The 24331-nt window shown below is 34.8% G+C and overlaps 1 protein-coding gene and 1 long non-coding RNA gene across 2 annotated transcripts in view; both read right to left on the bottom strand.

The window, feature by feature from the left end:
* Window positions 1-3883, bottom strand: part of LOC708989 (UDP-glucuronosyltransferase 2B18) — a 28142-nt gene extending 24259 nt beyond the window's left edge. Inside the window, exons 1-2 of the mRNA XM_028848543.2 lie at window positions 3063-3883; window positions 1611-1759 (exon numbers count right to left, since the gene is read on the bottom strand). Of these exons, the coding sequence (XP_028704376.1) occupies window positions 1611-1759; window positions 3063-3783 (870 nt within the window). The 5' untranslated portion in view covers window positions 3784-3883. The remainder of the gene's footprint in view (window positions 1-1610; window positions 1760-3062) is intronic.
* A 5769-nt stretch (window positions 3884-9652) lies between these two features.
* Window positions 9653-11564, bottom strand: LOC144341175 (uncharacterized). The gene is made up of 3 exons (XR_013417959.1): window positions 11356-11564; window positions 10662-10793; window positions 9653-10362 (listed from the first exon to the last, which is right to left on the bottom strand). It is a non-coding gene; the product is annotated as an uncharacterized LOC144341175 (long non-coding RNA).
* Between the last annotated feature and the right edge of the window lie 12767 nt (window positions 11565-24331).

Genomic DNA, 24331 nt, shown 5'->3' with positions numbered 1-24331 from the left:
CTTTATATTTATAGGCATAAATTTAACTTTCTTTCCACAGCGCTTTCTCGGTTTATCCAGTATACCCTGATGTTACTCCGACTACCCTGATACATACACTGCATTTTATGTATGGATGATAAAATGTCCCATTTTATTTCCCTAACAGCAGTAATATTAATTTAATAATTTATATAACCTGAGAGGCTTTCACCTCAAAACGTAAAGTCTCACTAGTTTTGGACAACCCTCTACCAATTTAGAGTGATTGTACGGCTGTTCCCCACTCTATCATACATTTGAAGAAACAACCTATAAAATCTAGACGAAAAAGGAAGGAATCAAACCCCCTAAAACTGGTTTCAAGCCAACCTCATAACCTCTATGACTTCTTCAATAAGATATTAGAAAAACTATTTCATAACTTTGTCAAAGTTAAATTATAGGTTAAATCCTGTATATCTTAATGGCTCACCCAGTTCAATTAGGCCTTCAAGATGCCACATCCCCTATTATGGAGGAATTAATCACCTTTCATGACCATGCACTTATGACTATTTTCCTAATCAGCTTTCTAGTCTTATATAGTCTCTCTCTAACACTTACGACAAAACTAATACCAACATCACAGATGCCCAAGAAATAGAAACCATCTGAACTATCTTGCCCGCACTTTTCCACACAACACAATATGAAGTTGTCAGTATTTTTGTAAATGTGAGCATAATTATTTCTATCAACATTCTAGTCCACTTTTCATCACCTGCTACCTGAATCCATGCAAAATTTCCTGATGGTTGGTTCTTCACAGTCTGGCCCTCCTGCAATTTAATCCATTGAATATCTTGAAAGTTCTTCTTAAAGAAGAGAATCTTTTCATATATCTTTATTTCTTAACTCTTTTTCATAGTTTTTCAATATGCTTAATAAATATTTCAACTCCTAATATGTATCCGGCTCTAATTTGCCTCTCAGCATCATCTGATTCTTAATCTCTCCCTGCAAACTAAACCTGAGGACTTGAGAACTGTCCTGACCACTTTACCTGCTTTCCTTCTTTTGTCTGTCTCTCCCCGTCATTCTTTCACTTATTCTTGCATATTGTTCAGCTCTCATCTTAGTAATCAGTGACTCCAGGATACTTTTTATTATCTCCACTGATGCTTTCTTGTCATTGGGTTTTTCCTTGAGATAATAGATTTTATATAGTTTTTATTACTTGCACATATTCTATCTTTTGAAGTAGAATGTAAGTTATGTGGAGACAGAAACTCTGTCCAATTTTTTTCTCTGAAAATTCTGCACTTACCTGTGTTTTGTGCTTATCCCTTTGCAAATATTATTTGAACGAATGATCAATACATTCTTAGGTGTTGCATAATGAAGACTTTAATTTAACCAACTCTATTTTCAAAGTCTCCTTAGTATTCTCCTCTATTTGTAATACTCATAAAACTCATATACGTGTGATGGTATCAATATGTACATGACTTTCTAATTGGTATCTGCTTTACCCAACCTACTTCCCATCTTTCTTTCAGGGTAAGTCAAACACTCTGAGTGAAGACTATAGAGTCATTTCTACTGAAACTTCAAAGCCAACAAAATAAAACCAATGAAAGTATGTTTACCTTAGGTAGGGGTTTGGCAGGTTTGCAGTGGAGTCCTCCAACAAAATCAACATTTGGTAAGAGTGGATGTGGAAACTGAAAATTCCAGGAGTTTCGAATAAGCCATATGTCAGCTTTCCCCATTGTCTCAGATAATGTAGTGGGTCTTCCTAACAAGAATAAGAAAAAGAAAAGTGGATGAGACAAGATAATTTCATTAGGTTATTTTCTGAAAGGAGTTAGAATAATGTAGGCAAAAATATAGGCAAAGTGTCTGTGCTTTGAAAAATATATACATATATTCATCTATAGACATAATTTAATTTTATGTATTATTTATTTTGCCTATGTATAATTATAAGAAAGACAAAGTAGTAGGAGAAATGTGAGGTTAAGCTACATCTCTAATATCACATCAGTATACTCACAATCATAAACAATTATTAAAATAAGCCATAGAGAACTAAACATCAATTTCTTTTCTTTTTAAAGCTTCAATAGTAGCATATGGACATTTAAACAACTCTTTGAGCTCCATAGTCAATTAATTCTACTGTACCCATAAAAATAATTTTCTAAGAAATAGTCTAGTTTACACAACTCATTAAGCCAATCCTTTTTATCTTTGGTTCTTCAAGTGTACTATGGACTATGTGGAGAGTATGGCTGAAAACCTTGTACTCTTTTAGATTCAAGCTAATATCTTAATAATATTATTTTTAAGTAAATATATTTGTAAATTATAGCTAGAAATTTTTGAGAAATTATTGAAATAAAGACTTGTACTCAACCTTAATCTGTCTTATATTTTTTAATAAAGAGACATAGTTTGAAAAAAACTATGTAGATATAACAATCTTCACATTTCAACAAGATGATTGGACTTTAAATGAATGGTTTCCAATTCTTTAATGAAAGAGTATAGAAACATTAGAAACTTCAAATTATCTTTGATGATTTTTGCATCTGAGATATGGACATTATCTCTCTCTACTGTGAAGGAAATCTGGTAACATGGGAACACCTTTTGATTTCTAAATAAGAAAACTAAGCTTTACAAGAAAAAATAATTTCTGCAGTTATATAGATAGTTGTAGAAAAATGTGTAACTACTCATTCTAAATCCATGCATTCAGTAAGATGTTGATGGGTTTTACCATTTTTAAGATGTAAAGCAATGCATAGTAAAACAGATGTGTAATTGCTTAAAGTCTTAGATGCACTAATATGTAGGTTTATGATTTCCTGGGGTGTTCAGTGTGAGTGATGGCCACAGGGTTTTAACTGACCCTGTAATTTAAGCTTTTCTATAATATTTGTGAGATTGATAGATCATCTTGTATTTTCGTTTTATAAATTCACTTACCAAAACCCCGCTACCCTGACTTTAAGGCTTTATATAAGCTCTGCTTCAAAGATACAAATAACTTAGATCTTCATGTTACAGATTGAAAAAAAAAAAAAAAAACTTACCTAGAACTTCACTATAAAACTGATCCCACTTCTTCATGGCATATATTTGGAAACAAAAGTCAAAATAAAGCATATAGATCATATTTTTTACCCTCTCCATGAAAGTCATGTGATCACTTAATTCTGACATAACAACAGGTACGTAGGAGGGAGGGAAAAGAAATCCTCCACAATGCTTTTCAAAATTGTAGCCAGGAGTGAAGCGGAGACTGTACACAAGGGGTGTGTTAAGTAGCTCAGCCAGCAACTCACTACAGGGAAAAATAGCATCTGCAAAAACGACGTCAAATCTTGACTTTTGTAGTTTCTTCATTAATTTCTTATTTGAAACTACATCTTTACAGAAATTTCTAGTTATGTCACCAAACTTCCACATGATTTCTTGTATTTGTGAAAAATATAACCAAAATGTATCTTTTGGAAGTTCTGACCATCTCTTAATCTGTTGCCTGATGATATTCTCAAACTCAGTTTTAGTTAAAGATGTAGGAAAAACTTCAATTTTAAGAGCGGATGAGTTGTTGGGATCAAAAAGAATGGAAGCTGAAGATGCCAGTACAGTCACCTCATGACCTCTCTGGACAAGCTCTTCCAGGATTGTCTTCATATTCATCCAATGGCTATATTCTGCCGCCCACACCAGCACCTTTCCACAACTCCCAGAGCTAAAGTAAAAGCTCAGTTGTATTAGCAGAATTACTGAAGTCCATTTCACAGACATCCTGGTGCAATGCAATGCTTGTTTTCCAGTTGCTGTTCTTTCTGGCTTTTCTCATGGTTATATCCAAAGATAAATTAACCAAGAAGTTAAAATGTAACCCTTATACTTCAAAGTACATACAATATCATTAAATCAACAATCCGAGCATGTGGATGACAAGGAGACAAATGAAGGTAAATGACCTGTTTACACAGAAGTGATTAATTTCCCGTTTATGTTTCTGAGTGCTATCCTTCAGCTAATATCAAGGATCTTGTATGGGCATGCCATCTGTCTTATGCAATATATTTTAGAAGAGTGTCCAGAATGGTAGCAGTGAAAGGTCATGTTTCTGCAGTCCATTTGACACAAAAATAAAGATAAAATGACTAAACATGGTCCATACATTTTTGTACACTTTGTTGACGTATAATTTAAAAATCATACAATTTATCAATTATTGTGTAAAATTTACTGTTTCATAGTATATTCACACAATTGTGCATCTACCACATCAATCTATTTGACAGCCCCTTTATCTCCCCAAAATAAGCCCTATAGCCTTTAGCCTTTTCCTCTCCACCTCTAGTTTCTGCATTTCCCCTGTCCTGGGTAATTGCTAATTGAATTTCTATCTCTATAGATTTGCCTATTCTGGATGATTTTTAATACATGGAATCATACAATATGTGGTATTTCGTGAGTGGCTTCTTTTATGTAACATAATATTTTAAATGTTCATTTATTATATAGCATATACAAGTTGATTCTTACAACCATGATGTAAGATATTGAGAGTTTCAAGATGACACTATCTTTATAAACTTTGTTAAGGTAATCAAAGATAAAGAGAGAAAAAGAGAAAAGTAAATCAAGCTTGTAGTACATTCAGCATTAATCATTAGGTTAGCTTGTTCTCTGACTCACTTCCTCATAGTTATTTGGCTATTGTCGTGGAATTCTGCAGACCTTGTTACGAGATTGTAGTTCCTCTTAACTCTTCTATAGATAATAACTTAAACATTATGAAATGATCAACTTTCCTTCTGAGGTATTCCTTCAGATAAAACTACTGACTCAGCAGGTCTGAAGGACCTCACTGATGCCAGCTGATCTGAGGAACTTCACTGATGCCACCTGATCTAGAGGTCCCCACAAGGAACTGACTCAGCAAATAATGTTGTTTCTTGTTCTGATACCTTTGTCCCTATTACCCTGACCAATCAATTACCCAAATTTTCCAGTCTATCACCGTCTATGATCTCCTTAAAACCTCCAGCCCAGAACTCCTTGAGGAGCTGGATTTGAGGTTCTCTTCTCATCTCCTTGCTCAGTGCCCTGCAATTATTAAACTCCTTCTTTGCTGCAAACCTGACATCTCAGTGTAATCGGACTATTATTGGACAGTAAGCATATGAACCTGTTGGTCCTATAACAAAACTTCAATGGAATAAGTAGCTGCAAATATAATAAAACTAGAAAGATAACTATAATTAGAAGTGGAACTTAATGATGTAACAGAACTGATGAAATCTCATGATAAAACAAATAAGTGAGGAGTTACTTCTTAGGGAAGAGCAAAGAAACTGGTTTCTTGAGATGGAATCTACTCCTGGTGATAATGCTATGAACATTGTTGAATGACAACAGGAGATTTAGAATATTACTTAAACTTACTTTATAAAGCAGCATTAGAGTTTGAGAGGATTAATTCCAATTTTGAAAGAAGATCATCTATGGGTAAAATGCTATCTGATCACATTGCATGCTGAAAAAAATCTTTTGTGAAAGGATGGGTTAAAGTATATGGCAAATGCCATTGTTGTCTTATTTTTAAGAAATTGCCACAGCCATGCCAACTGCTAGCAGCCACCACTATAATAAGTTATCAACCATCAACATTGATGCAAGACTCTCCGTCAACAAAAGTTGCACTCACTGAAGATTCAGACGATCATTAGCACTCTTTAGCAATTAAGTGTTTTTTAATTAAGGCATGTACTTTGTAGACTTAATATTATCGCAGACTGAATACACTACAGCATTGTGTAAACATAACTTTTTATATGCCTTAGAAACCAAATTGTGTGACTCACTTCATTACAATATTTGCTTTTTTGTAGTATTCTAGAACCAAATCTGCAACATCTCAGAAGTATGCCTTGTATTAGTGAAAACACTTAATATGAGATATACTCTAAAAATATTTTAAGCTGGAGGAGTGGCCAAGATGACTGACTGAAAGTAGGTAATATGCATGGCTCTCACAAAGAGGAACAGAAAGGGTGAGTAAATAGAGCCCCTTCAACTGAAACATACACACACTCACATTGGGACTATTTAAGGAAACAACTTGATCCACAGAGAATGAAGAAAAGCAAGGCAGGATGACAGCCAACCTAGTAGCAACACAGAACCAAGGAAAATTTCCTCACCCAGGGAAGTGGTGAGTGCATGTGCTACTCCAAGTAACAGGCTTCCTTCACAGATCTTTGTAACCCTCAAGTCACGAGCTCCCCTCATGAACCCACTCAACCGGGCCTTCAGTCTGACACACAGAAGTATGCGGAATCTCAGCAGAGCAGCCACTCAGGCACATGTATAGACATGGTGTCTAGATACTCTGGCCTCCAGGGCTTCCTGGCAAAAGTAGCTGTAACTCTTGCAAAGTGGAAGGTTAGAATTGCAAAGTGGAAGGCTGAATTCAGGGGGCCGAGAAGTGACAGTCTGTGGGTCCCATTTTCACAGTACCTCACAGGATAAGATTCACAGGCTTGGAATTTCAACCAGCCATGATAGGAGTGTTGGGCCTCCCTAGAATGGAACTCTCAGCCACGCTGGGTACCCGGACCACTATCTTTGCTGCTTGTGCAACTTAGCTGTCCTGGCATTTGAGTTTTGGACAGTCCAAATCGACCAGGGGAAGGAAGGAATTCCCTAACACAACACAGCTACTCTACCAAAACATGGCCAGACTGCTTCTTCAGGTAGGTTGCAAATGCTGTTCCACCTCACTGGGTGGGACCTCCCAGCGGGGGACTCCAGGCACTTCCACCATTGTTCTTGGGCCCACAGAGATTTGAAAACTCCCTGGGACAGAGCTCACAGAGAGAGATATGGGCCACCATCTTTGCTGTTTGGGCGACTCAGCAATTCCAGCCCGTGGGCTTTCGAGATTATGTATGATGAACCATACATCTTCCAAAGTATTAATGTTGTTTTTTATTTTTATTTTTATTTTTGACATGACTCTAACAAGTATCAAGAAAAATGGTTAACTGTCTGTAAAGAAAGTGTAACTATTTTAAGACGTGTATTACTTCTATTCCCAATTAGATTTTGATTAGTCTTTCATTGGTATCACTGTTAGAGTTTTGCATGTAGGACAGATATATAAAAATGTATTATTTATATTATAAAAGACCCTTATCTAATGCCTCACTATAAAATGATTACCAAAATGAAAGTCATAATCCTGGATATAAAAGGTAAAGAAAACTTAAAGCATTTTATATTTTACTTTTTCCAGAAAGGTCATTCTATCTGTTAGTCCTACAATGTGCACAGGTACATACGAAGGTGGAGTTAGAAGTTTCCTGCAGCATCACTCTGATTTGCCTCCTAAGTGTGAGCACAAAAGGGACTGCAAGCAGCTCAGCCACTAGCTCCCCAGAGAAAACTATAGGGTCAGTGAACATTTACGCTGTAATGATTCAATTCCTGCAGCTTCTTCATGAGTGTCTGTCTGTAGACAACACTCACATAGTGGTTTAAAAATTCCACCCAATTCAATTAAAAAATATATTTAGTTTTACCTTTGATTACCAGATGCTAAGCCAGGAAAGATATTGAGAACTGGGTCTAGGAGCCAAATGTAGTAGCTCAACCTGTAATCTCAGAAATTTGGGAGGCCAAGGTGAGAGGATCATTTAAGGCAAAGAGTTTGAGACCAGCCTGGGCAATATGGCAAGACCCACTCTGTAAAAACATTTTACAAAAAAATTGACCAGGTGTGCTAGGGTGTGACTACAGTCCCAGCTACTTGGGAGGCTTTGGTGGGGAGGATCACTTGAGCCTGAGAGTTCAAGGCTGCAGCAAGCCATGATTGCATAATTGCACTTCAGCCTGGGTGACAGAGCAAGACTTTGTCTCAAAGAGAAAGTAAAATAAAATATTAAGCTAGGTCAAAAATTCATCATTTGCATTCTCAAGATTATCTTTGTCATATGCCACATGGACCTCCTTGAAATTCAATGAATAAGTCTTATAGTCAATGAGAAAAGCCTGCAGTAAGTAAACACTGTTACTTTGTGGCCCCTTTCTATGAATTTCTCTAGAATGTTTTTGACATTAAGCTAATGGCTCACATCACAAGGCCAGCCAGGACTTTCCCACAGAATGCACAACCAGCACAGCAGAGCTGCCAGTGGAGAATAGTTAAAGCCCACTCTCAAACAGCGTGATGGTAGCTCCCAGATACAATGCTCACAGAGACTCAGAGTTTACAGGGCTCAGAATTGAAAGAGATATACACAGATGTTAAACATTAAATATTAAGTATAAATAGCCACTGTTTATATTTTGAAGCTTGATGTTTATTATGGGAATCAAAAAATAATGTATCCAGAAAAATTTGTTCCAACCTTAAAAAAATAAAAATACATGAAATATAACTGTACTCATCTATATTTTCAATGACAGGGGAAAAAAACAAATATAATTTTTAAAGTTTCTAATTCACACTAAACACAAACATATACACACTTTCTGTCATTCCACACAAAGCCCAAATGTACAAGGTGGTTTTGGAAAACAAATATTTTACATCACCTTACCTATGTGGACCCTCACTAATTAGCTGTTAATACATTGAATAGCTATAATATAAAGGCTATTTTGATATGAATCACATGAATAATAAGGATGTTTAGAGTTCCAGAGAAAAAACGCAAGTACTTCTATATGAAATAATTAGAAAAACTTAATGAGGCAGGTAACATATGATATAAGATGAAAACTTTGATTGGACCTAGGTAGTGTGTGGCCAAGAAGGGATTTTCCAATAAAGAACAGAAAGAGTAAAGGTTGTGGACATATGGAGAGCATCCCAATGTGTATGGATCACAGAGAATGTTGAGGGCAGGAGATTACAAAAGACAGTTAATTTGGAATGAAGACATTAGGCAGTCTTACTTGTCACACTATGGATTTGGATTTTAATACACTACCAAAATTTACTTACACAACTTTTAAAGAATGACGGTTATGGAATCAAGATTTTCCTTTAGCAAGCAACTGTGTCAACTAATATTGTCATGTAAAGTCAAGACCTTAAAATTAGAAAGGATTATTAAAAATGTGCATTTGTAACCAAAACAGGAGATCATAATGGCCTGATATGGTTGACTGTGTCCCCACAAAAATCTCATCTTGAAGTGTAACTACCACAATTCCCACATGTTGTAGGAGGGACTTGATGGAATTAATTGAATCATGGGGATGAGTCTTTTCCATGCTATTCTCTTCATAGAAAAACTTTGCTTTAGATTTTGCTATTTGTTTTTGGATAGTTAGTTGTCTTTACTTTCTGCTTTTCTTCATGCCTCCTTAGCTCCTTGATTTTATATATTAATTTATTTTAATTAAAAAAAAGAAGTTACTTATAATTTATGTTCAATGTTGAATTTTGTTCATCTTTATGCCTTTTGTCACATACTTCATTTTTTTATGGGAAACCTATATGAAAATATTGCATTTGAAAACATAGGAATACATAGATATTCCAATTTCATAAGCAAAACAAATTTCACAATCCTAATTACCATACTTGCTTTTATTGAGTTTTATGAAATTTAATTAACCATTAATTTTTTAAAAACTCCTTGGATAGTGTATAAATAGTAGTCCCTAAAGAGTGGAAATCTAGAATTACGGTAAGAAGAAAGTTAAAATTATCTGATTGCTAAACTGTAATATCAAAATTGCAATTCCCTTTTAATTCTAGAAAAGTCTAATTCATAAGGAAGACTACATGAATCTAAGCTTCTACTTTTATGCCCAAGTACACTGGGTGGAGTTCTGACACAATCAAATATGTTGAGGAGATTCTTGGGCATAATTCTTTTCTACCTTTTTTATATCTGCCCTCCCTTTATATGTTCCTTGGAGTTAGTACACTTCAGGGTTGCTTTTGTTTGTTTGTTTTTTGGTTTGTTTGTTTTTGAATAGTAAGCACAGAACTTAAGATTTAAAATCTTGGCCGGGCGCAGTGGCTCACGCCGGTAATCCCAGCACTTTGGGAGGCCGAGCTGGGTGGATCATGAGATCAGGAGATTGAGACCATCCTGACTAACATGGTGAAAACCCTTCTCTACTAAAAATACAAAAAAATTAGCTGGGCGTGGTGGCAGGTGCCTATAGTCCCAGCTACTAAGCTACTAAAAATACAAAAAATTAGCCAGAAGTGGTGGCAGGTGCCTGTAGTCCCAGCTACTCAGGAGGCTGAGACAAGAGAATGGCGTGAACCTGGGAGGGCGGAGGTTGCAATGAGCCAAGATCGAGCCACTGCACTCCAGACTAGGTGACAGAGCGAGATTCCGTCTGAAAAAAAAAAAAAAAAGGATTTAAAATCTCAAAATGTGAGATAGGAACTTATTATTTTATTTTCATTTTGTCAGAAGCAAATAACAACAAAGATAAGTATTTTCAAAGTTACTTCTAGAATTCATAGGCAAATGATTAGTTGAGCCCACATACACTACTATAATGCTTTAAAATTTTTTATGTAGAAGTAGTGCCTGTTAATGCAAAGCAGAAAATGAGATTCAAGTTCTAAATGGAAAGCCACACTTTCTTCACTGTGTAAATGGCTGGTTATAAGGATTGGAGGTTGTACTCACCTTCTGTGGAATCTGGGCCAAGTCTGAAGCAATGAGATCAGCCTTCTCTTTTGTAAGGTTTTGCACAACTGGCCCCAGAGAAAACACCACAGTGCCATCTTTGCCAGAGATATGGACAAATTATTTCATTTCCTACAAAGAAAATAATTTCTGCATCATAAGATGCAATATTATGTAGAATAATGTAGTTTACTTCTGCTTTAATAAAAATCTAAAGAAGTTTCCATATGTATAGTTATATTGTCCCTATATTCTGCCATATACTTCCAGTCTCTACAAGAAAGTTTGTGTTAGAAACACATGGCTTCAATACATAGTAATCAATTACTAGAAACAGTGCCCAATCAAATAATTATACAGAACACTTAAGTACTAAATATATGGCTCTTTTAATATTTGGTAAATATCTAATTCTAAAATCACAATAGTTTGCAAACTCATAAAAATATTCTTTGAGGAGTGATGTCAGTAAAATGATGAAATAACACCCCCCAACATTCATTCCCACACAAAAATATTGCTAGTAAACTATGTAAATACAAAAAGCCACTCTGAATTCACCAGAGCTAAAAAGAGAAGAAAATCCCAAGACTCATAGACATGGGAAATCTCATGATCTGTAAGATGAATCATTCTTTTGGATTGTGACACCCCTTCCACACACCAAGAAGACACCACTGTGAGAGAACTTTACCTGAAGTTACCAAGATCAGAGGAGGAAATTTGAAGTGAATGCTCAGTTTCTTCATGGATCTGTGATTTTTTTTTGGGAAGCCCATTTTTGTCCTACCCCAGGAGAGGCATTAGGAGTGGCTAGACAGTTGAATGACCTGGGTTGAATTGGAAACAAGAGTGGGAGTACTAATCACAGTGACAGGCACACAGATCTCAGCAACTGCTTGGTGTTCCTATTAGCAGGAATGCCATACTGCGGGGTCTGACCAGTACCATAACACTGCAGGGGCCAAAATCCAAAAGAAGGTCTGAATCTTTGGCACGTATTTTTTACAATTCTTAGGTCCTCATACGGAGCTTTTCTATGACCTGCAAACAAGTATAACATTTGAGATTAAGTTTCAGTCATTGCTTAAGTCTCTGCAAGAACTAGAAATCACTGCAAGTCTGGTTTTCAGTTATAATGCAGAATTAAAGTTCAGATGCTCCATAAAATTTTTGATAAGACATTTAGTGCACCACTATTTTAAAAATTCAGAAATCACAGTACATATGATTAGAAAGTTGAAAAAAACACACTTTAGAGAATAATCTAGGAAAGAGATGATAAATTTTGCAAAGAAGTAGAAATGTTTTAAAAATAAAAAGAAATCCAATTAATAAAAAATAAGTGAAGTGAATTGAAAAACTCATTAGAAAACTTCAACAGCAGACTTGGTCAAACAGAGTAAGAAATCAGCAATCCTAAAGGTAAAACATATGTAATTACCCAGTCAGAAGACCAAAAAAAGACATATAATTAAAATTAGTGAAGTAAGCCTATGACAATATCAAACATTATTAAGCAAACTACCTCCGTATAATAGGAGTTCTTGAAAGAGATAAGAAATAAAAAGGTCTAGAAAACATAGTTAAGAAAATAATGATGGAACATTTTGTAAATCTAGAGAAAGATGACAGTATCCAGGTACCCTAATCAAATTTAATCCGAAGAGTATTTCCCAAAGGCACATCCTATTTAAATGGTTAAAAGGCAAATACAAAGAAACAATAGTGATAGCAGTATAAGGAAAGGTTTATACCACATTAAACAATGTTCCAATTCAAGTTTCATCAAATTTCTCAAAAAAATAAATCAAACTGTGAGCAAGAAGACAATAAGATATACATTTAAAGTGCTGAAAAAAATCTGCCATGCAAAAATACTGTGCCTACCAAAGCAATTCTTAAAACCTGAAAGAGTGATAAGATTTTCCCAGACAAACAAAAGCTAAGGCATACATAAACACCAGACCAATCTTATAAGAAATAATAAGAAAGAAAATTTTTTTATTGGAAAGAAAAGGACACTCACATGTAATAAGAACATATCTGAAGGCAAAAAAAGCACTAGTAAAAGCAATTATAAAGACAAATTCAGAATACTCTAATACTATAATTGTGGTATATAAGACATTTATATCTTTATCATGAAGAAAAAAGATAAGGTTATTAAAGAAAATAATAACTCAAATGGTTAAGAGATGAAAATTTGAAAGGATATAAATTGAGACATCAAAAAGTCATTATGTAGAAGACAAAATTATGTCAAAATACAGTTTTGTTTGTTTTTCTCTGTGCTCAAAGTTGTCATCAGTTTAAAATATCTAACAATAAAGTATCCTTGTAAATCTTTCATTAACTAAGAAGCCAAACATAGACACAACAAACAAAAATGGCGTGAAATGAAAGCATACTACTAGAGACAATTACTTAACCATAAAGGAAGACACAAAGAGAGAGAGACAGAGAGAGAGAAAGAGAGAGACAGAGCATAGAAATACCATTTGATCCAGCAATCCCATTACTGGGCATCTACCCAAAGGATTATAAATCTACTACTATAAAGACACCTACAGAGAGAGAAAGGATATACAAAAATAACCCAGAAAACAGTTAACAAAATGGAGGTAGTAAATCTTTATCTGTTAATAATATTACAGAATGAAATTGATTGAATGATCCAGGTAAAAGACATAGAATGACTTAACGGATGAATAATTAAAACTCAACTCTATTGTCCACACAGGAAACTCACTTTCCCTATGAAGGCATACACAGACTAAAAGGAAAGAAATAGAAAATTTTGTTTCTTGTCATTGTAAACAATAAAAGAATTACAGTATTAGCCATACTTAGTTAAAATATATTTTATCAGAATTGATAAGAAGTTGGCCATTATATAATAATCAAGAACAAAATAGAGCAACAAAATAAAATTGTAAATATATATGGTCTTAACACTGGAACATCCAAATATATAAAGCAAAATTTATAGAGCTGAAGAGAGAGATTTATTGCAATATGATAATAGTAGAAGACTTCAGCACTTTACTTTCAATATAAAAATATAATTCATTCAGAAAATCAAAGAAGAAACCTCAGAGTTAAACTGCACTCTAGGTAAGATAAACCTAACATGGACATTTACAGAACATTCCATCGAACAGCTGCAGAATATGTAATCTTCTCAACAGTACATGAGACGTTTTCTAGAATAGACCATATTTTAGGTCAAAATAGGTCATAAAATTTTTTAAAATCAAAATTAGATCAATTTTTTTCCACAACAGAATAAAACTAGAAATCGATAAAAGAAAGAATATGGGAACATGTACAATTATACGGAAATTAACTGTGCTCATAAACAACCATTAGGTATATAGATAAATCATTTTAAAATATATGAGAAAAATAAAAATGGAAAGACAATATAACAAAACCTAGAAGATATAGAAAAAAATAAGTTCTAAAACAACAAATATATACCAGTAAATGTCTTCATTAAAAATGCAGAAATGTCTTAAATAAACAACCTATACCACCTCAAGAAACGTGAAAACAGAAACTAAACTAAAAAATAGTAGAAAAGGGATATAACAAAGATTATAGTGGAAATAAATAAAACAGACATTTTTGAAATATTTAAAAATCAACAAGACAGAAGTTGGTTTATTGAATACATAAAATTGAAAAATCTTCAGCTAGATTAACTACAAAAAGTGATGACTCAAATAAATAAAATGAGAGATGAAAAAGATACATAACAACTGATACATAGAAATACAAAGGATAATAAGATACTATTATAAACAAGTTCATGCCAACAAATAAAAAAATCTAAAGGATATAGAAAAATTTTTGGACACGTGCAACCAACCATGATTGAATTTAAAAGAAATAGAAACATGAACAGGGAAATAATGAATAAAAAGACTGAAACAGTAATAAGAACTCACATCAAAAAGCAAAAACTAAAAACCATGAACTGATGGCTTCAGTACTAACTCAAGATGGATTAAAGACTTAAACATAAAATCTAAAACCATAAAAACCTTAGGAGAAAACCCAGGCGATGCCATTCAGGACATAGGCATGGGCAAATACTTCATGACCAAAGCACTAAAAGCAATTGCAAAAAAAGCCAGAATTGACAAATGGGATCTAATTAAACTGAAGAGCTCCTGCACAGCAAAATAAACTATCATCAGAGTGAACAGGAAAGCTACAGACAGGGAGAAAATTTTTGCAATCTATCCATGTGACAAAGGGCTGATATTCAGAATCTACAAAGAACTTAAACAAATTTACAAGACAAAAACAAACAACCCCATAAAAAACTGGGTAAAAGATATGAACAGACACTTCTCAAAAGAAGACATTTATGCAGCCAACAAACATATGAAAAAAAATGCTCATCATCACCAGTCATCAGAGAAATGCAAATCAAAACCACAGGGAGATATCATCTCACATCACTCAGAATGGCGATCATTAAAGTCAGGAAACAACTGATGCTGGAGAGGATGTGGAGAAATAGGAATGCTTTTAAACTGCTGGTGGGAGGGTAAATTAGTTCCACCACTGTGGAAGACAGTGTGGTGATTCCTCAAGAATCTTGAACTGGAAATACCATTCGATCCAGGAATCCCATTACTGGGCATCTACCCAAAGGATTATAAATCATACTACTATAAAGACACATGCACAAATATGTTTATTGCAGCACTATTCACAATAGCAAGGACTTGGAACCAACCCAAATGCCCCTCAATGATAGACTGGATAAAGAAAATGTGGCAATATACCCCATGGAATACTACGCAGCTATAAGAAAGAATGAGTTCGTGTCATTTGTGGGAACATAGACCAAGCTGGAAACCATCATTCTCAGCAAACTAACACAGGAACAGAAAGCTAAACACTTCATGTACTCACTGCTAAGTGAAAGTTGAACAATGAGAACACGTGGACACTTGGAGGGGTACATAACACACTGGGGCCTGTCGTGATGGGTGGCAAGGGGAGGGGGTGCATTAGGACAAATACCTAATGCATGTGGGGCTTAAAACCTAGGTGACTGGTTGATGAGTGCAGCAAAGCACCGTGGGACATGTATACCTATGTATCAAACCTGCATGATCTGCACATGTATCCCAGAACTTAAAGTATAATTTAAAAACTTAATCAATTTTTTCTCAAATGTTTTTCCCAAAACATTAAAGTAAACACTTTAAAAATAATTTTTCAAGAATGTGATTATGTTGTTACTAAAACCAGAAAGGAGGAGTCAGAGAGAGAGAGGGAGAGAGAGAGAGAGAATTTATAGACCAACAATCCTGAAGAACATAGATGCAAAAATGCTCAACAACTGCTAGCCGACCAAATCGAAGAGCACATCAAAGAGATTATACACAATGATGAACTAGGATTTATCCCATGGATGCAGAGAAGGTTACATATATGCAAACCAATAAATGTGATACATTACATCAAGAGAATTAAGAAAAAACATATAATTTTATCAGTAGATGTACAAAAAGGATTTGATAAAATTTACATTTCTTCATGAAGAAAACGTTAAACTTTCAACAAATAAAGTATATTAAAAAACACTTCAAACTTATAAAGGCCATATATGAGAAATGCACAGGTAACATCACACTAGAAAAAGAAAGTTAGAAAGCTTTATCTCTAAGATCTGGAACAAGAAAAATATGTCCACGTTGACCACTCTTATTCAATAAAACATTAGAATTTCTAGCCAGAGCAATTAGCCAAGAGAAAGACATTTAGGGCTTCCATCGGAAAGGAGAAAATCAAATTATCCCTCTCTGCGTATGACATAGTTTTATACACAGAAAATCCTAAAGACTCCACCACAAGCTCTTAAAATTGATCAACAAATCTGGTAAAGGCAGAAGGCACTAAATTATCATCCAACAACTCAGTTGTGTGTCTGTATTCCAATATCTAAATGAAAAACAAAGAGTGTAAAAAAGAAATCACATTTACAAAGCTACAAAAATGAAATATGTAGGAATGGATTTAGCCATGAAGATATAAGATATTATAAAATGACAAAACATTGATGAAAGAAATGGAAGAAAACACATCTGAGTTCAACACATCTTGAACTCCTCAAGTCACCCATGAAGATTAGAATCAAGTTCTTCCAAACTCCTGTTAATGTTGATATGCTGACCTGCTCCTATGAATTGCAAATGTTTTAGTTTCTAATATGGTAAATTATTTACAGAAGGTTTACAATTTACTCTGTTCATATGAATCACAGAAATCACAATCTAAGACAACAATATCATTACAAAATGTATTTCTTAAATGATAAAACTTGAAAGTAAATCACCTTTATTAGTGGGCCGCAGAATAGATGTAATATTGGTGGGCGTGAAAACAACATTAATCTCTTTGTACATTTTCATTGGAACTTTTGGGTGTCCATGTGCATTGTCATTGAGCAGTAATATTTTGAAATAAATTTTATTTTCTCAGGAGTAGATCTCAAGAGTCAGCTTAAAATATTCAGTGAGTCATGCTTTAAACGGATGTGCTGTCATCTAGGCATTGTTTTTCTTTTTATAATACACAGGCAAAGTAGATTCTCAAGGGCTCTCAATGCATAATTCTCAAGGACTCTAGGACTTTCAAAATAATAAATAAACGTTGTCTTTAACTTAAAGTCACTAGCTGAATTAGCCACTAACAAAAGAGTCACCCTGTCCTTTAACGCTTTAAAGTCAGGCATTGACTTCCCCTCTTTAGGTATTAAAGTCTCAGATGACACATTTTTTCAATAAAGGACTGTTTTGTCAACATTCATATTCTGTTGTTTAGTGTAATCATCATCATCAATGATCTTAGCTAGATTGTCTGGATAATTTTCTGCAGCTTCTACATTGACACTTGCTACTTTACTTTGCACTTCTTTGTTATAGAGGTAGATTTTTTTTTTTTTTCCCTCAGCCTCATGGACCAATGTCTGCTAGCTTTCCAAATTTTTCTCTGTGAATCCCTCACCTATTTCAGCCTTCATAGAATAAAAAGAGTTAGGGTCTTCTGCTGGATTAGAGTTAGACTTAAGTTATGATTATTGCTGGTTTGATACATCCAGATTAAAACTTCTTCACATCAATGACAATAGGGTTTTACTTTTTTTTTTTTTTTTTTTTTTTTTAACCATTTGGGCATTCACTGGACTTACACTTCCAATTTCCTTCATGAACTTTGTTCTATCTTTTTTTTTTTTTTTTTTTTTTAATTCACAGTTTGGCCGTTTGATGCAAGAGGCCTAGCTTTAAGTCTTTCTAAGCTCTTAACATGCGTTCCTCATGTTTCTTAATTATTTCTAGCTTTTGATTTAAAGTGAAAGATGTGGTACTCTCCCTTCTAATTGGAGACCTTTGTAAGTTTATTAACTGGCTTAATTTCAATGCTGTTGTGTCTCAGGAAACAGGCCTGAGGGGTGGGAGAGAGATTAAGAAACAACTGATATGTGGGGCACTCAGTAGACACCCATTTATTATGTTAGACATCTTTTGTGGGCTTAATTTGTGATGCCTGAAACCAATTAAAATAGTAATATGAAAAATCACCAATCACAGATCACCATGACAGATATAATAATAGCGTAAAAGCTTGAACTTGTGAAAATTAACAAAATGGGTCACAGAGATATAAATTAGTTATTTGCAGTTTGAAAAATGATATCAATAGACTTGCGTGATGTGCAATTGCCAAAACCATTCAATTTGTAAAAAAAAAAAAAAAAAAAAAAGAAACTAAATATGGGCAAACCATAATAAAGCAAAGTGCAATAAAGTAAGGTATGCTTGTACTCTGAAGAATATTGTGATATGTGATATAAATGGTGCAATATGATCAGAAACCCAGAGAAAACCATCAGTCATCTATGGAGCAATCAGAAAAAGTTGGTGTGACAGATCACATATACGGTGAGGTGAAAGCTTTGGTAGGTTCTAGACAGAGAGTGGCTAAAGGAAACAAATCAGAAAATGAGAGAAAATCCTGATATTTGGAAACTATTCCCACAAGTATGAATTTTAGAGTAAATCATATACCAGAGATTATAAAAGAAAATTTTCGGTTGAAATTGGAGGCCTTGTGTAGCTTTATGTGATGTATACGAGTTTCTATTTTAATTTACAGGCAAAATAATTTAATCTAGTATTAAGGAAAAGCAGTCAAAAGGTCATTATTGTTTTGTTTTGTTTTGTTTCTTTACCAAGGTAGTCTGGCAGCTAAACAAAGATTGGCAAGTAAATAGAAGAGTGTAAATGTAGGGAAAATAATTAAAAGTATTTATTAGGAAACCAAGTATGAGACTATAGGGCTGTGGCTTGCATTGATAATAGTAAATGTGAGGAATATAATTTGAATTTGTGATTACTGATCGACTACATCTGAGGGTGAAAGTATTGTATCAGCAAAGACACTGATATGGTTTCTACCTGAATGTTCAAAACATTGACAATGCCATTAGGTAAAATATATACAAAAAAATGAGTGATATGTTTGGGAAAAATATTATCTTTCTGCAACTAGTTTTTCTTCAGTGATTAATTTAGTAATAATACTTCTCTATGTAAATAATTATAATTTCCTAGAAGACTCATTGTTGGGTAAAGTGATAGAGTTTCATAATATGATTTAGATAATAATTTCTCTATCTATTCAGCTATATATGCTTCTGTTTTTTTTTTCATGTTACACATTTAATGCACAATTTACAGCACTTACATAATCCACTCATGAATGGTATATAGAGAATAAAAGAGAATGTGATATAGTTGCTATGCTCAAGTAGCTTACATGTTTATATTTAAGGAATTTGAATGGCATTTATTTCTATATAAAAGAAAGGGCTCCATTAGAGATAGTCCATGGTAAGGAGTGTGTAGAGAAGAATGTTTAGTACAGAAAGCCAAATGCATTTAATTTTTTTCAGATGAAATTATGCTTCAGCTGAGACTTTTCAATAGGTGCTCAGAAAGTCAAAGGAATGTTATTTAAAACCCCAATCAACTTTAGTAGCCTCATTTTGCTGAGAAGAGAACCACAAGCAAATTTGGAAGTGTAATCATTGACAGATTTTTTTTTTTTTTGAGACGGAGTCTTCCTCTGTTGCCCAGGCCAAAGTGCAGTGGTGTGATCTCAGCTCACTGCAACCTCTGCCTCCTGGGTTCAAGCAATTCTTGTGCCTCAGTCTCCTGAGTAGCTGGGATTACAGGCATTTGCTACCATGCCTGAGTAATTTTTGTATTTTTAGTAGGGACGGGGTTTTACCACGTTGTCCAGCCTGGTCCCAAACTCCTCACCTCAGGTGATCCAACCTTCTCATCATCCCAGAGTGCTGGAATTACAGGGGTGAGCCACCACACCTGGCTGACAGAATTTTTGAGAGAGGGAGAAAGGATCAGATATTTCATATTTCCCAATATTTTTGTTTTACTGTTAATGTTGTTGTACTTTGATACAACAGATGTCTCAGAGATTCACGGTCATTTATTTAGCAGAACCTATTTGAGAGGAAGGATTAGAGTCAACAGTTGGAGAATGATTTGCTTTGCATGAATAGGCAAGGTGACAATAGCTTTTGTGGTAGTAATTGATAGAGTGAATGGCACTTCACAGGGAAAATATGCAAAAAAAAAGATGTTGAGATTAATAAATATCTTAGAAGAAAGTTAAATTTTTAAAAATATTTGACAATAAATATTATTTCCAAGCTATATACAAAACTCAGGCATGCTAGGATTACAGTATGGCTGTATCACTTCTATAAAAAACACAAATTGGATTAAAAACCTTATTAATAACACCAAAAGCCAAAGTCAGATTTTAAGATTATGTTCACATTGTAAATGCCAAATAAAAGTAAATTTTGCTTATGTGAGAAACTTGACCTTATCCAGAGAGGCCAAGCAGGTGTTCATATGATTTGATGACTACAATGATTTTAGAATATAATTACCGATTTCTAGAAAATATGGTAGTTTACAAAAATTAAGAATGAATGCAAAGTTAATGGAAGACCGAAGCTTAGGTAAAATTCAGGCATAAAAATATACTTCAGAGGATAATAAGTAAATGTAATAAATCAAGAAAGACCTGTCACGATATGCTATGTTGTGAAAAATGAATATGTCTATATTTTTAAAGTCTGAGAGATTTAATGGTGTTTGTCTTTTTGGATCGGCTCCTGCATGTGCTTTAATTAATTAAGAATCAACTTGTATTACTATCATCCTTGCTAGAGCTTCCAGCCCAGCAGTCTCACTTCTGTTTGAATGCAGCAGAAGGATGCAGCTTCCTGTTGTTCCAGGAAACACCCAGATGGCATGGCACACAACCTCATTCATTCTGCTGCTGTTAGCCAGATGGGCAATGCTTGCTAGATCTTCCAGCCAAGTGGCCTCCTTTTTGTGTGAACTCAGCTGGAGGGCTCAGATTCCTATTGTACCAGGAAACACCTGAACAGCAGAGCATGCTCCACGTGAACCTGTCACTGGTAACCAGACAGGTAATACCTGACAGAGCTTTCAGCTCAGTAATCTTGCTTTGTATGAGTTCAGGTAAAGTGTGCAGCCTCCTGTTACCCCAGGAAACACTCGTATGGCAGGATGTGTGACATTCCAACCACCACCCTCACTTGTCACTAGGTGGTGCAGACTCCTATTGCCCTAGTAACACACCGATAGCATGGCAAATAACTTCACTTGTCCTCACCTTCCATAGCCAGATGGGCCACATCTGCAAGAGATTCCAACCTACCTAGTATTCCCACTTTCATCTGTCTTCAGGAAGCACAAAGACAGCAGATTAGGTCTGACAGGTCAAAGTTATGGTTTTGTGTGCCAACTGTGGCCCCTTCCTGAGGAGGACATGTAGCCAGAACATTTAACAAAAGACACACAGACATGGAGAAAGTGATCAGAAGGGGCTACTCTAAGACCCAGGAGTGGACTAGAATCAAAAATAGTCAAATCAATTCATCTTATTTCATAATTAAATCCCTAAGAGCATCAAGAAAGGAGAAAGAAAAAACAAGTTCTGAAATTGAGGCAGTAATTAATAGCCTACCAACCAAAAAAAGTCCAGGACCAGATGGATTCACAGCTGAATTCTACCAGAGGTACAAAGAGGAGATGGTACCATTCCTTCTGAAACTATTCCAAACATAGAAAAAGAAGGAATCCTCCCTAACTCCTTTTATGAGGCTAGCATCATCCTGATACCAAAACCTGGCAGAACCACAACAAAAAAAGGAAATTTCAGGTGAATATCCCGGATGAAGATCGATGTGAAAATCCTAAATAAAATACTGGCAACACAAATTCAGCAGCACATCGAAAAGCTTATCCACCATAATCAAGTCGGCTTCATATATGAGATGCAAGGCTGGTTCAACATATGAAAATCAAAAAACGTAATGCATGACTAAAACAGAATCAATGAAAAAAAAAAAAAAACCATGATTATCTCAATAGATGCAGAAAAGGCCATTGACAAAATTCAACACCACTTCATGCTAACAATTCTCAATAAACTAGGTATTGATGGAACATATCTCAAAATAATAAGAGCTACTTATGACCAACCCACAGCCCATATAATATTTAATGGGCAAAAGCTGGAAGCATTCCCTTTGAACATCGGTACAAGACAAGGATGCCCTCTCTCACCACTTCTATTCAACATAGTATTGGAAGTTCTGGACAGGAAAATCAGGCAAGATAAAGAAATAAAGGGTATTGAAATAGGAAAAGAGGAAGTCAAATTGTCTCTGCAGATGACATGATTACATGATAAGAAAACCCCACTGTCTCAGCCCCAAATCTCCTTAAGCTGATAAGCAACTTCTGCAAAGTCTCAGGATACAATGTCAATGTGCAAAAATCACAAGCATTCCTATACACCAATGATAATAATAATTTAAAAACCAGATAGCCAAATCATGAGTGAACTCCCATTCACAATTGATACAAAGAGAATAAAATATCTATGAATACAACTTACAAAGGATGTGAACGACCTCTTCAAGGAGAAGTACGAACTACTGCTTAAGAAAATAAGATAGGACAGAAATAAATGGAAAAACATTCCATACTCATGGATAGGAAGAGTCAATATAATGAAAATGGCGATACTGCCCAAAGTAATTTATAAATTCAATGCTATTGACATCAAGCTATCATTGACTTTCTTCCCAGAACTGGAAAAAAGAAAAACTACTTTAAACTTCTTATGGAACCAAAAAAGAGCCTGCAGAGCCAAGACAAACCTAAGCAAAAGAAACAAAGCTGGAGGCATCATGCTACCTGACTTCAAATAGTATTACAATGATACAGTAACCAAAACAGCATGGTACTGGTACCAAAACAGATATACAGACCAATGGAACAGAACAGAGGCCTCATAAATAACACCACACATACAACCATCTGATCTTTGACAAACCTGACAAAAATAAGCAACGGGGAAGGCATTCCCTATTTAATAAATGGTGCTGGGAAAACTGGCTAGCCTTATGCAGAAAACTGAAACTGGAACACTTCTGTACATCTTATACAAAATTAACTCAAGATGGACTAAAGACTTAAACGTAAGACCTAAAATCATAAAAATCCCAGAAGAAAACTTAGGCAATACTATTTAGGACATAGGTGTGGGAAAGGCTTCATGACTAAAACACCAAAAGCAATGGCAACAAAAGCCAAAATTGACAAATGGTATCTAATTAAACTAAAGAACTTCTGCACAACAAAATAAACTATCATCAGAGTGAACAGGCAACCTACAGAATGTAAAAAAGTTTTGTAATCTATCCATCTGACAAAGGACTAATATCCAGAATCTACAAATAAGTTAAACAAATTTACCAGAAAAAAAAAAAATCAAACAAACAACCCTATCAAAAAGTGGGTGAAGGATATGAACACTTCTCAAAAGAAGACATTTATATAGCCGACAAACATATGGAAAAAAGCTCATTATCCTTCGTCATTAGAGAAATGCAAATCAAAAGCACAACGAAATGCCATCTCATGCCAGTTACAATAGTGATCATTAAAAAGTCATGAAACAACTGATGCTGGAGAGGATGTGGAGAAATAGGAATGCTTTTACACTGTTGGTGGGAGTGTAAATTTGTTCAGCCATTGTGGAAGACAGTGTGGTGATTCCTCAAGGATCTAGAACTAGAAATACCATTTTACCCAGCAATCCCATTACTGGGCGTATACCCAAAGGATTATACATCATTCTATTATAAAGACACATGCTTACATATGTTTATTGTGGCACCGTTCATAAGAGCAAAGACTTGGAACAAACCCAATGTCCATCAATGACAGACTGGATAAAGAAAATGTTGGACATATATACTATAGAATAGTATACACACATAAAAAAGATTGAGTACATGTCCTTTGCAGGGACATGGATGAAGCTGGAAACCATCATTCTGAGCAAACTATCACAAGAACAGGAAACCTAACACCGCATGTTCTCACTCATAATTGGGAGTTGAACAATAAGAACACGTGGACACAGGGAGGGAAACATCACAAAATGGGGCCTGTCATGAGGTGGGGGGCTAGGGGATGAATAACATTAGGAGAAATACCTAATATAGG

This window comes from Macaca mulatta, chromosome 5, assembly GCF_049350105.2.
Source record: "Macaca mulatta isolate MMU2019108-1 chromosome 5, T2T-MMU8v2.0, whole genome shotgun sequence".
NCBI classification, from domain to species: Eukaryota; Metazoa; Chordata; class Mammalia; order Primates; family Cercopithecidae; genus Macaca; species Macaca mulatta.
This window is presented reverse-complemented; position numbering and strand designations above follow the sequence as displayed.